Here is a 14,996-nt window from a genome sequence, read left to right as displayed (position 1 = left end):
CGATTGTTCTCTTTGAATGCTTATCATTTCCAGCCTGAGAAGTGGGGTTGTGTGATAAGGATTACATTTAACAGTATTTCTTTTTAAAGTATGGATTCTCTTCATACGCGTGCAACTGAAAATCTGCTTCCTGGCAATTAAAGCAATTCCTAAAATGGTCTCAGTGGCTAAAAATATACGTGCCTCAAGAACCTATGCAGGGTATGCACTATAAGTAAAATACATACCCTGTGTTCTCAAAATAAACCGTTAACCTAGAGGAAAGTTGGGCATCAACATGTTTTTAAAGAAAATGTGCTCTGCGAATATGAAATGGGCGGGACCTGAGGATTCATGTCGACAAATCTGGGCTTAATATTAATTCATATTAATATCATATCCAAGACCGGTATTAGAATGCGAAAGGATTCGCGAAAAATGTAAGACCACGTGCAGCTGTGGTCATATTCGTAAGCAAAAGCCATTATGTTTCGTGCAAAACAAATGACAATAACAAAAAAAAAGCCCAAGGATATTAGTTAACGCAGAAAAACCAATCCTGCCCAGGAGACAAATACACACCGCTTTCCAGCGTTACTTTCATTTTTAAGGCCCGGGACGATCACGTGACCCGGAAGTGTTAGGATGGAAGCGTGTGATTGGCTGTTAGGACACGAGAAAGATGGCGGATGAGGAGCTGCAGGAAGCGACACGGAGGGAGACGGACGGTGAGCAGAAACGGCCCCCAGCTACCAGCTAGTTCGGAGTTCGAAGGGCGTGTTGCTTTTCTCAGTAGTTCATTGGACTTGTCGGCGTGGCTCGGAAAAATAGCGGCTGACGAAGGCAAAACAACTCCAATCAATACGAAGCAAACTCAAAACGGGAACATAGCCGCTGAGTTTGGCCACTTTGGTGCCCTTTCCTTTTACTAACTAATCAGTTTTTGCTGTGTTCGTTTCCAGTGTCAATCTGGGTTTGCCCTTAAAGTTCCCCCGCTCAGTCTCAAATACCCATAAACACCCCAAATAACAAAAACTGTTATACTGGGTCTTTAATCTCCAGTGGCAACAAACCCACTTGCCTTCCTTGTATTGTCGTTAAATGGGCAAGTAATTTAAGCGCTAAAATTATGGATTTTAGTGACATGTACTTTTACAATTAACATTCGATTTTTATTTTATTTTATTGTATATTTGAATGTGATAGTCCTGGCAAGTGATGTCTATTACCATGGATTTAATCTTCTTACAGCATGTTTAAAGATCCCGTAAAGCACTCTGCCTGCACGATCTGACACCAGTACTTTGAATAAATGTACGTATGACGGCATATGCACACTTTAACGTTTTAAAAGGAATCCTCCGCTCCCCTTGTCTTTGTGCCCGTGACAGGAGTGAACTGCCTTTCCTATGACGAGGCCATTATAGCGCAGCAGGACCGTATTCAGCAGGAGGTAAGCGGTATGTCAGACACTCCGCGTAGGGATTTTGTGTTTCATGCTTCAGGGAATGAATACATGTGTAATTACAACTCACTCCTTTCCATGTCATTCAGTCAGTATTCACTTATTGTCACTCAATACAGTTCATTAATCAGCCCTTGTAACACGCATCCATCCTTGATAAATCCAGACAGTACTGTAGTTTTAAATGTAGTAAAGTGCTGGTTTAAATTTGCAGTATTATTAATTGTTCTTTGTCTCAATACCACTGAAAGGCACCTGGCACCAGAGGTAGAAAGTTCCAGATCCGAAAGTATAAATCCAACCAGCTGAGTACTCTGTGGCTGTGACTCTTTATACTCAGTTGGTTGGTTGAAATACAAAATTATGGTCTGGATTTGTACTTTCTGAACTTGAACCTTCCACCTCTGCTTGACACAATCATTTTTGTAGTTCATCATTTGATCAAACTGTCAGTTTAGTATTTGAGTGAAAAACCACTTTTATTTCTACATTTAAGTTCTGAAAGGTGCGACCGCGGCATCTGGTAGGTCAGCCTGTGTCAGCCTGTGTCAGCCTGTGTCAGCCTGTGTCAGCCTGTGTCAGCCTGTCACTTATGAAATGTTCCCGTCTACTGCAAATGCTGCAGAAAATTAAAGACATGTTAATGAAGCGCAAAGGATGTTTTAATTCAAATTTTTTCTTTTTGTAATGTGTATGGATGAGGGACAGAATCACTGCATGGTGCTCGATCACATTTATTCTAATAATTCTCATTATTGCATTTTATATTTCCTTTCCTTTCCCCATGCCTCTGACCTCAGATAGCCTCGAGCATCCCCTTGGTCTCGGAGCGGCAGCCCCTCTCGGTGCTGGAGGAGGAGTACACTCTGGATGACACCGTGTACCAGCAGAAGATACAGGTAAGGGCACTTTGCACCTCTGCATGTCCTGGTTGTGCCAACTTCAGTATCTCCCTGGGTCAACAAAGGGGGGGCTTCTGTTTCTCTTCCGTAGCCAATCACAGTCTTCATCGTATGACATCACCACATTGATTCAAAATAGTGTTTTCTGTTAAGTTAGACGCACTGAGTACCCATTTATCATTTATGCCTTTTGTCACAAACCATACAAGCATGCTTAGCTGTAAAGACTGTACAGAGCAATGTAAGGGTGTGTTTTTATTTTATGACAATAATGTTAACCGGGGGACAAAGGGCCTTATTGAAGGGCCCACATACATATGGCTGGTTTACAGTGGCGGGTCTTGAACCAGCAACCTTCTGATCACAGGCACAGTGGCTTAGCCCACTGAGCCACACAACACTCCTAGTTTGCTGGCAACAAGCCTTGCGGTTGAAAATGAGACCATCGTGGTGATGTCATACGATGAAGACTGTGATTGGTTAAAGAAGTGAAGCGCAAGCCCCTCCCTTGTTGACTCAGAGACGCATTGAGCTCTGCAAAATCAGGATGCCCTTGCATCTCTGCTGGCCCCGGTGTGTCTTTGGTGTCCTTTGTCCACCGGGGCCAGAGTGGACGAGGTGACCGTAAGTGTAAGATTGTCTATATTGCAGGTGTTAGTTTATGCATGAGTTGTGTTGCTGTCAAATCTTTTTCCTTGGAGATGCACCATAAGCTAATGTTTATTAAATTAATGTTTGTAGCAGTTAATATTGGTTAAACTAAATGGGTACATCCATCTTTCAAGCAGTTATCCAGTGTTGAGTCGTGGGGGTCTGGACCCTGTCCCGGGCGAAATAGGCACGAGGAGGGGGGGCATCCTGGGCGGCCTGTTACAGGGCACGTTCTCCGCATCAAGTAACCTGACTGCATGTCTTTGGATTCTCGGAGGAAAGTGGTTCATTCTCAGAAAACCCACATCACTCAGTGCACACAGAGTCAGGGTGGGATTGGAACCCATAATCCTGAAGGTTGTGAGGCAAAAGTGTCACCCAGTGGGGCCACCATGACACCCAGGAGCTGGGCGAGTCGAGATGGCGTTTTCTGATTGCCCTGCGTTCTCCTTCAGGATTTGCACAGAAAATACTCGTACATCAGGAAGACACGACCCGACGGTAATTGTTTCTACAGAGCCTTCGGCTTCTCGCATCTGGAGTCCCTGCTGGACGACGCCAAGGAGCTGCAGAGGTGACATTATAAAAATGTTGCGTCATTTTGACTGTGGTCCAATGGCTGTTGACTCGTCAGGTTGTGTCTTCACACCAGTTTCCGTTACATCTGGGTCTTTACTGGGTCCCCTCAGGTTAAATACTCGATGGTTCTTCAGCTGTCTGTCACGCATGGTTTCACAGACTGCTGACCGCCGTGAGTAAGTGGACGACTGACGTCATTCTGGGTCCTGGGATAGATGTTCACCGTTAGCACCCTGTAGCCCAGGGAATGAACAGGCGTGGGGGGGGGGGATTAACGCCAAAGCCGTGGTCGTCCTGTGGTAGTTATGGGCAACAATCCCTGAGCCGACCTGGTAGTTTAATCATCACATGTGGGGAAGGTCGTTGGACTTTTGAGTGAAGTAGAGCTTGATGCGGGCTTTTCCCTTTGAAATCGCTAAGCTAAGGGATTTCCTCTCCATTGTGAGGACGGCCATGAGGATTTGAGGGTATTTCAGAAGGTCACATGAAGGTGATTCGAAACATCAGCCCTCTATGTGTGCAGTTTGTCTCTGAGGTTCTGTTCTGCAGCTCGGCCTGCTCTCCTGCTGCCCGCGAAGCTCCCTTCACACATCATCTCTTCTACCCCAGACGCATAATAGAAAGAGTATGTTCAATAAATGTCTGCTCCTTTGAAAAAAAAAAATGTGCATGTTTCACTGATTGAGACTCTTCATTATTGCATCATCAGCACACGCCCACGTGTCACTCGGACCCAATAGAAATGCCCGTTGTTGTCAGGGTGCCCTGCCAAGGCTGTCAGTCCATCACAGTTTCAGGACATTTGATGCTCTTGCGGATTCATTTTTCATCTGTGGAGCATTATAATAACCTCCTTGAAGAAGATTAAAGTTTATAACGTGCTTTTTTTGTAGAACAGACATGAAAATATACAGAATAACGATGACATCATGAAAATCACACCCCCCTCCCGGACCGCTATTTTACCATTTTACCCCCCCCATATTAGAAATGGGGTGTCTCAAAATTTCCTCGACTTCACCTCATCTGTCATTGATAATGTATCTGACTGAGGGCAGCAGTTAATCCCTTCAATCTGAGTTTTTAATTCGTTTTGACTCCATGGCAGCTTGACTCGGGGAGGGGGGAGGGACCTGGGTAATGATGGTGTTTATTTGTAAGGACTCACCGCTGCAGGGATTCTCTCATTTTTGCACAGGGCTGGAAAAATGATTATTCTTAGTATTCCTCAAGGCTGCTTGACTAGATGGGCTAAATTGTGAGGTTAGAGGGGAGTTGATATGAAAGCACCGGGGATGGGGGGGGGGGGGAGGGAACCCCAGGTGATGCTCCCTTCGGGGGGGGGCCCCCGCCCCGTGTCTGCGTTCCTTGGTGCAGGTTCAAAGTGGCAGCGGCCGAGAGCAAACGGGAGCTGGTGAGTCAGGGCTTCACCGAGTTCACCATCGAGGATTTCCACAACGCGGTGAGTGCCGGTACCTGCGGGGCATGCCGCACCCCCATGGCCGGGGGCGGAGTTTGAACCCCCTGCCGTCCCCTCCCGCAGCTCATGGACCTCATCGAGCAGTGCGAGAAGCAGCCGTGCTTGGAGGAGCTCTTGGCGCCCTTTAACGAGCCGGGCATATCTGACTACTTGGTGGTGTACCTGCGGCTGCTGACGTCGGGTTACCTGCAGCGCGAGCACGCCTTCTTCCAGCACTTCATTGAGGGGGGGCGTTCCGTCAAGGAATTTTGTCAGCAGGTGAGGCAGCGCTTCAGGTGGGAGGGGGCCTGCTGAAGTACCACGGCTCAGCAAACAGCCCTAAACGCTGAATGATGTGGGTCCTTCGGTCAGACTACCCTCAGTTCAGTCTCTGGATGTCCCGGGATTTAATTGGCTGTTGTTAAGGAACGGGGGGTTGGAACGAAACCACCCCAACGCTCAGTTTCTTGTCTGATGGTGTCTTTTCTTCCCTTCACCAGGAGGTGGAGCCCATGTCTAAGGAAAGTGACCACATCCACGTCATTGCTCTGGCTCAGGCCCTCAATGTCTCCGTACTCGTGGAGTATATGGACAGAGGTGAAGGGGGCACGGTCAACCCCCACGTCTTCCCAGAAGGGAGCGAGCCTCGCGTCTTCCTGCTGTACAGACCCGGCCACTATGACATCCTCTACAAATAGTGCCCCCTTCTGGTCTTGCACTGCCACTGAATTTTGGATAGGCAATAAGGTCAGCAGTAACAATGTATTTATTTGTACAAAACACCAGGTTGGTACACAGGGAAAAAATGCTAAATAAGTTAATTATTTATATTGGCCATTTTTCCTTACGCCACAGAAATAAACGTTTGTTTATAGTTGTTACTCGAAGCATTTTGCATTTGTACAGTTTTTCTTTTCCTGCGGTTTATAAATGGTGTTTTACAATTTTTTTTTCCTTGCTGAATTTGTTTTCCAGTCGTAATGAGGTCTGATTCATTTTGACTTATTTAATAAATCTGATTCGTCTGTCTGATTATTTCCCAAACTCGTTTAACTAACACACTTTCTAGGCCTATAGCCAGAAATTAATTTTGTGGGTATCTGCTGACTGTATCGGTCGATTTCCACATTGGGATGTGAAGTCCTGTCTGTGTATTTTGCTACATGTGTGAAGGTTGCCCAGTCTGTTCTGTGTCTCCCTATATTGCTGCTTTTATCAGCGTTCCTGTAAGGACTTTTTAAAAATCATTTTAGTCATCTGTGTCGAGGAGCAGTATTTGACTCTCCGTGGCTCAAAATTCACACTGATCTCTGTCCCTGTGGCCTTATTTGCTCGTCCACCCACCCTTCCATTACCCGTTATTCGGCACAAGGTCGCTGAGCTTGGGGCCCATTCCGCCAAGCAGCACGCTCAAAACAGTGGGCACGCTGCCCAGGGTGCCAGTCTTGCTCATTCAACAAGTGTGAGGCGAAATGTATCCACTACTGAGACATTAAAGTACACAGAAACGATAAACTCAGACGCTTTTAATATGCCAACAACTTGGTAGGAAATATACTACAAAAGACAAAACATTAATTAATATACCAAAATTATACTATCGCAGCGCTTAGAGAAACACTTGATTAATCCAGTAAAAACACTGCAAACTTATTCATCTTAATACAAAAGTCATTACTTTGTTCGTTTGTTTACAAGAAACATTTCACATTATAAACAACCACTAGTTGTAATTAAAACATTCATTTCAAGTAGTAATAAATCGAAAACCTAAATTATAGTTCTAAAACAGCTGTTATGAGTTATAAAGTTGACTGTCAGGCGGTCTCATTGGGGGCTTTATAATCAGTAACACCTTTGCAGTGACGTAAAAACCAAACATTTGTGTTTAGTATCCATTTGGGAGCCAGTGACTACAACTGCAATTAATAGCAAAGTGACAAGAACAGAACTGAATGGGTCAGTCAAAAAAAAAGACACCTAATAAGGAGAGTGTATGTGCTGAGGAGGTCCTGAGGAGGTGCAGAGATATGCTAAACATTGCTTGTTAATTTAGCTTTTCTTATGCAAACAATAAATCTGCAACATTTTTCACTTTCTGTGCATGTGCCGGCAGGAGTGTCCTCACTGCCGTCAGTAGCTGAGGTTTGGCGCCTTTCTCTCTCATGCGCTCCATCGACTGTCATCCAGAAGGCCTGCTATGGCTTTTGTGGAAGGACATCTTCTCTCTGAGATAACACTGGTTTTCCTTCAGCACACACTCTCAGGTACGTATATATATTTTCTGGTGCTTGTCCGTACAGGCATATGGTGAGTGAGCAGCCTGTCCCAGGAACCATAGGGTCACACCCCAGATAAGATAGCCGACCATCACAGGGCACAAACTCACAGGTGCACTGTATGGTCCTGGGATTTGACCACATACACTTGGACTGTGGGAGAGATAAAATTTTAGGGCATATATGTGTCCAGAAGGTTGCGGGTTCGAATCTCATGACTGTCAGAATTATATCCTATGCCCTTGACCGAAATCCGTAACGCACGCTCTCTGACCCTTAGTTTGTGTGTCACTTTCGGTAAAAGAGACTTAATGTGGCCGCTGGTAATAGAATAGGACTTCACTGTTGTTAACCGCCATTTTGGCCACTAGATGGCAGTGGTGTATAGAGATGAGACACAACACTATAGTGCAGAGTGAATGATTCATAAATTATCTCGTGCACTAGAATGAGTAAAGCCTCTGGGTTAATTTAGAAAAAAAAAACCATCCAACCTTACTTTCCAAACAACACAGTACATTACATATGACAAAAAGTGATTAATCACAAATGCAATATCAATTAATTTATTTGCTGCTTCCTTCATACAGTTGAAAATTAAGCAAATGCATCTTCCTAGAATTTGATGACACCTTCAGCATCTTTTGGTCTTTGTCGTGCAGGGCTGTTACCAAGGGCACCTTGAGTCAGATTCGCCTCTGAATAGAGGCCTGCGCGGTACGCAAACACACCGAGGACTGCACACGACCTTCAACTCCTGTTCTGTTAAAAGCCCAAACAACTAACTGCACATATATTCTCTCGGTGTCATGACACACATTTTTCTGTTTTTAATTAAAGCTTTTCCAAAACTTTTGGTGAACTACAGGTCGAGTTAGCAGATCTAAACCGCGTTGAGCACACAGTCCGAGGGAATGAAGACTTTGGAAATCCCTAAATCCCAATCAAAGTTCTGATAGGTATCCATTCTATTTTCATAAAAAAAAAACAGACTGGTAGTTTTCAAAGTTGTAATTAGTAAGTTTTGTTTATTAATGCTTGTTTCGAGTCAGTATTTTACTTTCAGTGCTGTATGTTTAATATTAGCGGGACACTGGTAGTAGTAGTAAAAATAGATATTTAAGGCCTTTATTTTCCATAGCAACAATACATTTTTGGATTGTTCTCAAATGAAGAACCTGAGGAAGTCCTTCACCTTCCTGCTCTCCGTCTGCTGAAGTTCTGCTTTGTCGCAGAAAGGCGGAGGGATGAACTCATCTGGGTCCTCGATCCCGATCACCAGGTCGTAGAAACTGGGGGGACAGAAGAATAAACTCAGAACTGTCAGTCAGATGCGCATGCACCCCCCCCATCACGGGCACGTGCTTACCTCGTGAGAATCAGTCCCACGTCTTCGATATGGTTTATGGAAGTTATGGGAAGGCAGCCGAATTCGGTGAAAATCAGCTGGTATTTTGCTGTGCGAGGGAAACGCGGACAGATTAACTGGGAAAGATAAACTGGGGCCCAAAGCGCTGGGATTTGGAACAGCGCCCCCTTGTGTTTCTACTGACGACGCCTCTCTCACCCTTCTGCTCTGGTACAGCGCCCACCCAGTCGTTGACCAGCACCCCCATGCCAGGGGCAGAGGAACTTCCCAGCACCACCTCCCCCTGCAGCTGGGCGTCGTGGGGGATCTCTATTGGCGGGAAGGGAGTCTTCAGGGGCGCCTTCTTGCAGGTTTGGTTTTGGTACGAAATCTCATAGGAGACCCCCTGAAAGAAGCAGGAAGTCACTGCACGGCTGTACACAGTTCATTTGCATACACTGTCCGAAGCCGATTACAGGAAGTAACTGGCGCGAGGCAGGGAATACCCCAGCAAGGGGTGCCAGCCCACTGCAATCCATTGCACCTGTTTCTATATATCACTTTATTTTGCTTTTGCTTGTTCACCATTCATTTGTTTCCACTGTCATTTCTTTCATTCGCCGACACCGCGACTGACATTCAGGATTTGCGCGCCACTTCAAGTTCACGCTCTTTAAGAGTTCAGACGACCCGCGGAGTCTAACGTTTATGCACAGCGGCAGTATTCCTGCACCAGCACTGGGTGCATCCAGCTGCACGTCAGATCATCAGCCGCTGTTATCCAAGGGATGAGGGTCACCTCTCTGAAGAGCAGGAGCACGTCCACGAAGGAGGTCTGGTTGTGGTCGACCGTCACAGCTCTGACGCGGATCTGCCGGCCCAGGGCGTCATAGCTGAACCGCTCATATGCTACGAATTTCCCTTCGGGGTATACCTGTGTGGCAGGAGAGGGGTTATGAGTTCAAATCCCAGGACAAAAGCCAATGTGACCAACAGAACATTAACAAAGTTGACAATAAGCATAGTAACCCCATCAATCTATTGTTATGTGAGGCTCTTAAATATTTGCTATTGGCTAAAGACATCCATCCATCCATCCATTTTCCAAACCGCTTATCTTATTGGGTCACGGGGGGTCCGGAGCCTATCCCGGAAGCAATGGGCACGAGGCTGGGAACAACCCAGGATGGGGGGCCAGCCCATCACAGGGCACACTCACACACCATTCACTCACACATACACACCTATGGACAATTTAGCGACTCCAATTAGCCTCAGCACGTTTTTGGACTGTGGGGGGAAACCGGAGTACCCGGAGGAAACCCCACGACAACATGGGGAGAACATGCAAACTCCACACACGTGTGACCCAGGCGGAGACTTGAACCCGGGTCCCAGAGGTGTGAGGCAACAGTGCTAACCACTGCACCACCATGCCGCCCCTGGCTAAAGACAATTGAAATTTAATTATTATTATTAATACAATAACATTTACTTGTTCACGCTGTCATTCATTGTTTCCATTGTAATGTTTTAGTTGCCTACACCGCGACTGACATTCAGGAATTGTGCTACTTCAAGTTTACGCTCTTTAAGAGTTCAGACGCTCCACAGATTCCAAAGTTTATGCACAGCCAAATATTTTGGTATTTGGTTTATGATCGGTTGAGAAAAAAAAAAAAATACTTACAACAGTAAGTCTTCCAACCATTAGAGGAGGTGATTCTGAAAGTGAATTAAATACAGAAATGGAGGGTAAATTCATCAGTGCCCCAACAGCTTCACCAGAGTCTTTTATAGTTGTTATAGATGACAGAAGCACGACACCGTAAGGACACGTCCCAGTCCAGGTTTTAATGCCAAGCCTTTGAAAGCCCCCCCATGCCCCCCCCCCTCCTGTTTGTCTCTTACTGCAAGGATGAGGTTTCTCCGTCATCACAGCCACCAGGCACAGGCAGACGGCGAGGAGGCTGAGGGCCTGCATGCTATCCGGCGTTCCGAGACGGACTGTGTCCCCTGACTCGAAACCCTCCCATTATATGCAGGACGTGTGAATCCAAAGTTCACGTTCTTTCTTCATCCTACCGTGAGTCATGTGAATCGTTACCGTTATGCCTGTTAAAGGTGCACACAACCTCCAAACACTTCCCGGTTTTCAGCACGCTGTTTGTGAATTATCTGCATTCTCTGTTGGCAGGTACACACATACGTACATAAATAATTTGTGCTGTGTGTGTGTGTGCATGCATATGTGTGTGTGTGCGTGTGTGTGTGTATATATATATATATGAGGGAGAGAGAGAGACAGAGAGCAGAAATACTGCATAAAGTTCTTTTTAGATTGTTTTCTTATTACTGAAGTATCTGTTTGAAATGGACGAATACTACCCACACATTTTCTTTAAAACACATTTCTGTTATCAGTCATTGTTGCTAATGAACATATATACAATGTGACACAATATACACAATGTGACACAATATATGTATGTAATATGTGTGTGTGTCTCTGTGTGTATGTATGTGTGTGTCAGTATTATGTTTATATTACATTGTGGGGACCTAATGTCCCTACAATGTGATAAGACCCTGTTATTTTGACATTGTAGGCACAATTATTCAGGTCCCCACAAAGATCTGTTAATGCAATGAAAAAAAAAAAATACCAAATGTCTTGTTTTTTGTTGTCAAGTTGGGATTAGAATGTTCCCCATAGAAATGAGTGGAGAGTCCCCACAAAGATATAATTACAAACCTGTGTGTGTGTGTGTGTCTCTGTGTGTCGGTGTGTATCTGTGTCTGTGTGTTTGCATGTGTGTGTCGGTGTGTGTGTGTGTGTCGGTGTGTTTGCGTGTGTGTCGGTGTGTGTGTGTCGGTGTGTGTGTGTGTCAGTGTGTGTGTGTGTCAGTGTGTGTGTGTGTGTGTCGGTGTGTGTGTGTGTGTCGGTGTGTGTGTGTCGGTGTGTGTGTGTGTGTGTCGGTGTGTGTGTGTAACACAGTCTGCCAGTGGAGGCTCCTGTGTGTTCGGTCTTGATGTCTGTTCTCCGTGAATGAAGACTGTAATGCTGTAACTAGAAAATCACGCCCCATCACTGCACTCTTGTCTCTATAACCCGGCTCCCGGCTTTTACACACTGAGAGAAGTTAAACTTTAACTTGCCTGCACTTTTATTCCTCTCCACTCACCAAGCCACCCACACAGTGGCCCAGGCTAAAGGCCACAAAGTCTGAACTGCTGCATCAAAATGTTCCTTTATGGTTATACAACAGCAATAAAAAGACACGAACAGGGTGCATAAACTCCTCGGCGTCATGCAATTATTGCTCCCTGACCAAAAGCGAGCCAGGGAACATGTGACTGTATGTGTATCCAATAGCAGCGAGTCACACATTACTGCTCATATCCAATAACAGTGAGTCTCACATAACAGTATATATAAAACCTGTTATTTACACATTTCTAAGCCATTTTTATACACCTCAGCAATGCTAAATGCCAATAATTATGCAATAAGTGGTTTTCTCCCAGACGTTTATGTTTCAGAGAAGGAATACAGGGAACAGGATCGATGTTGGAGTTCAGTTTTATTATTTTCTGAGATGCTGCAGACCTCGGCTTTTATAGGGACTTTACTTTTAGTCTCATTGGCCTACACCTGGTTTTTATTTTTATCACCTCACAGCCTTAATTACCATCTCTAAAGGACATTCCACATATGTCAAGCTGCAGGTGTATTATGTTGCCGCTCCCTGGTTATTACTGAGGGTGGGAGGGAGACCAGCAGTACTTTCCCCCCCCAAACTGCCGTCGAGCCGCTTGCACCCCCACCCCCTCCGCCGGCCCCTCTGCCCGCTGTCCATCAGCTCTGTACCATCTCCTTTGCCTATTCTACTCCGATTCTGACGGCTGGGAACCCCATGAGCTTCAGCCCTATCATGGGGGCCCCTCCCCGAAAGAAAAGTCGCTGACTACGTTAGCATCTTCCATTGAGTGTTTCCCAGCCCAGTCCTCGGGGAACCCCAGACTGGGTTTGGAATCTCTGGTTTTAGCCATGCAACTGAATGGGTCCAACTATGCAAGTTGCTAACGGGGGCTTTTGGGAAACACACCCCAGAAAAAGAGCATGTGAAGCTTCTAACGCCAGGACACCCTGAGGCACTGAGCCTGAGGAAGAAGCTGTGGAAGGAAATGAGACAAACCTTCATTCTATGTGTTACTTAGGAATTTTACTTGCATGAAAATGTTCTGAGGGCAGAAGGAAAAATGATTGGTTCAGAGAGATAACCAATCAGATTGTAGAGGAGGTGGGCCAAGCAACTACAGGAGGCGGGACCAAAACAAATTGGGGTTTAAGTCACTCTTCTGATTTCTGCATTTGAGCCAGTGACCTTCCGATCGTGGACATGAGTCAGCCTGATCTTTGTGTTTCGGACGGAAGCTCAACACATCCTGGCATTTCCCCCTCCCTCAGAGAGGGTTACCTTTCCACTAGCGGCTTCCTGTTCAAATCCACATTTATTGCAGCATTTGGATCCAGTGATCACCCATAGAGGAGACAGTGGGGACAGCTAGTCCCTGGGGCAACTGGGATTAAGGGCCTCACTCAAGGGCCCAATGATGGGATCATTCTGCTGACCAGAGGATTCGAACCAGCAACCTTCTGAGTCCCAACCCACAGAGCTGCCCCCTCCAACAGATTATTTTTATTGTTTAATACTTTTTGGTCAGTGCATAATTCTGTATATGTTATTTTGCAGTTTTTATATCTTTATAATTATTCTAAATGTCTAAATGTCGCAAATAGTACAAATAAACCTTTATATGGGTGGGTGTCCAGACTTTTGACTGGTACTGCATGTACTGCACACTCAATATTTTAATAATCAATAAATACAGGCCCTTAGGCTTTCAAGCTGCTGTTTTTATTCTGCTGTGCCTAAACTAGTAAGCTAAGATGCCGGAATCATAACTTAAATCTAGCGAGCGACCAGACTTAAGGAAATTAAGTACAAATTAAAATTAAAAATCAAGAAGAAGGCAGCTTGTGAGAAAAGACGAACGTGTGAAAGTATAAACACTTTAGAGTACATGGGATACACCGAAAACTCACCAGAGGAGAATTAAAAGCCACAGTCAGGTCGTAGCTAGAAATTCTCCGATGCCCCAGCTGACAGCAAACTGGATTTCAGGCCCTAAACAGTGACTACAATACTTAAATCAGTCATTATTATCTTTTGATGAGCAGCTAGCCAGAAATTACATCAACTGCTATTGATAGCTTGAACTATTAATGATCAAAAGATAATATTAACACATATAAGGTCCCTTGCAACCTTTATTGACAGTTTGAAATGTATGTCCCCAGGGAAGGACTAGGCCCCGCACGACGTCATAAATCCTGCTGGACTCAGCCAGCCCATAACGCTGTTAATCTCAATTACAAACCTGGCACCCAAGCCACTCCGGTCCATGTGCTGTTTCTTTCCCGTACTGGTCCCAATCTGTTTCTCCATTCAAGCCGTTCTCCTGTCCTAGATGGATCAATCGGAAGGTCACTATGCTCTTTACCTACACATGTCATCAAAATCGCAACAAACTCCTGGAGTCATAAGCTCAACGCTAGCAACCTTTTGCAAATTCCTGGGGACTGAATTTAAGAAGCTTGCTGTACTTTCTTATACCACTCAGAACGTTATGAACTCCAAGACAGGCAGTTTTTATACTGCATATTTTACCATGGTATATCCGATGGTTACAAGGCACACAGGGTGAAATGGGGAACCGGGCCACAATGTCTTGGATGCTGATCCATAACCAGGCTGATACTTCAAAGCCGGAAAAACACGTGGGCATTATGGGGTCGTTGTGCAAATATGAGAATCAAGGACAAACATATAAATGATCACTCAGAGGCGAAGACCGTCTGCACGTCCATGATTTTCTTGCAGTGGGACTCACTCATGTTGTTTTTCATACCCTGATCATGCCGTATTTTCCTCTAAAATTCCGCACCGACTAAATAACTAACCACGTCACTATAGCTAGACCCATACCCAGCGCTGCTGGCACGCCCACAGCCCCCGGAAGCACGCGCTGTGTCCAAATTCTCCATATTACACTCTCACTCACAAAAATCACATTGTCATACTTCGACACAGAAAGCAAAGAGACGGGAGAATGGGTTGGACAGAATGATCGACGGGATTATGTTCATAGCATGACGTAATTGCACCGAACATTTCATCGCTGCAGTTAAAACAAATATATGCATTTTCATTTCAATTCACGCGTGCAGCTTAACCAAACCATTCATATTAGGCGATACATCAGGTTA

General features: G+C 45.3%; 2 protein-coding genes across 3 annotated transcripts; one reads left to right on the top strand and one right to left on the bottom strand.

The window, feature by feature from the left end:
- Nucleotides 1–93: 93 nt before the first annotated feature.
- On the top strand, nt 94–6,067 carry otub1a (OTU deubiquitinase, ubiquitin aldehyde binding 1a). Of its 2 annotated transcripts, XM_048994988.1 has the most exons (8): nt 94–707; nt 1,371–1,432; nt 2,245–2,343; nt 3,453–3,571; nt 3,687–3,752; nt 4,954–5,038; nt 5,120–5,314; nt 5,536–6,067. In XM_048994988.1, the coding sequence occupies exons 1-8, from the start codon at nt 662–664 to the stop codon at nt 5,731–5,733; spliced, it is 870 nt and encodes a 289-aa protein (XP_048850945.1). In that variant the 5' UTR covers nt 94–661; the 3' UTR covers nt 5,734–6,067. The 2 variants fall into 2 exon arrangements, with proteins under 2 accessions (XP_048850945.1, XP_048850946.1); XM_048994989.1 differs by lacking the exon at nt 3,687–3,752.
- A 2,255-nt stretch (nt 6,068–8,322) lies between these two features.
- Nucleotides 8,323–10,798, bottom strand: epdl2 (ependymin-like 2). Its single transcript, XM_048994992.1, has 6 exons — nt 10,574–10,798; nt 10,353–10,387; nt 9,462–9,596; nt 8,882–9,068; nt 8,684–8,771; nt 8,323–8,606 (listed from the first exon to the last, which is right to left on the bottom strand). The coding sequence occupies exons 1-6, from the start codon at nt 10,644–10,646 to the stop codon at nt 8,480–8,482; spliced, it is 645 nt and encodes a 214-aa protein (XP_048850949.1). The 5' UTR covers nt 10,647–10,798; the 3' UTR covers nt 8,323–8,479.
- Nucleotides 10,799–14,996: the final 4,198 nt, after the last annotated feature.

The sequence above is a fragment of the Brienomyrus brachyistius genome, chromosome 24, assembly GCF_023856365.1.
Source record: "Brienomyrus brachyistius isolate T26 chromosome 24, BBRACH_0.4, whole genome shotgun sequence".
NCBI lineage: Eukaryota > Metazoa > Chordata > Actinopteri > Osteoglossiformes > Mormyridae > Brienomyrus > Brienomyrus brachyistius.
This window is presented reverse-complemented; position numbering and strand designations above follow the sequence as displayed.

Excerpts from the sequence above, each read along its gene's own strand:
- otub1a (XM_048994988.1), top strand. The coding sequence starts at position 662 with ATGGCGGATGAGGAGCTGCAGGAAGCGACACGGAGGGAGACGGACG. Across the intron at positions 708-1,370 it reads GACACGGAGGGAGACGGACG|GAGTGAACTGCCTTTCCTAT; the intron begins GTGAGCAGAAAC and ends TGCCCGTGACAG. Across the intron at positions 5,039-5,119 it reads TCGAGGATTTCCACAACGCG|CTCATGGACCTCATCGAGCA; the intron begins GTGAGTGCCGGT and ends CCCCTCCCGCAG.
- epdl2 (XM_048994992.1), bottom strand. The coding sequence starts at position 10,646 with ATGCAGGCCCTCAGCCTCCTCGCCGTCTGCCTGTGCCTGGTGGCTGTG. Across the intron at positions 10,388-10,573 it reads GGAGAAACCTCATCCTTGCA|AATCACCTCCTCTAATGGTT; the intron begins GTAAGAGACAAA and ends ATTCACTTTCAG. Across the intron at positions 8,607-8,683 it reads GTGGGACTGATTCTCACGAG|TTTCTACGACCTGGTGATCG; the intron begins GTAAGCACGTGC and ends CTGTCCCCCCAG.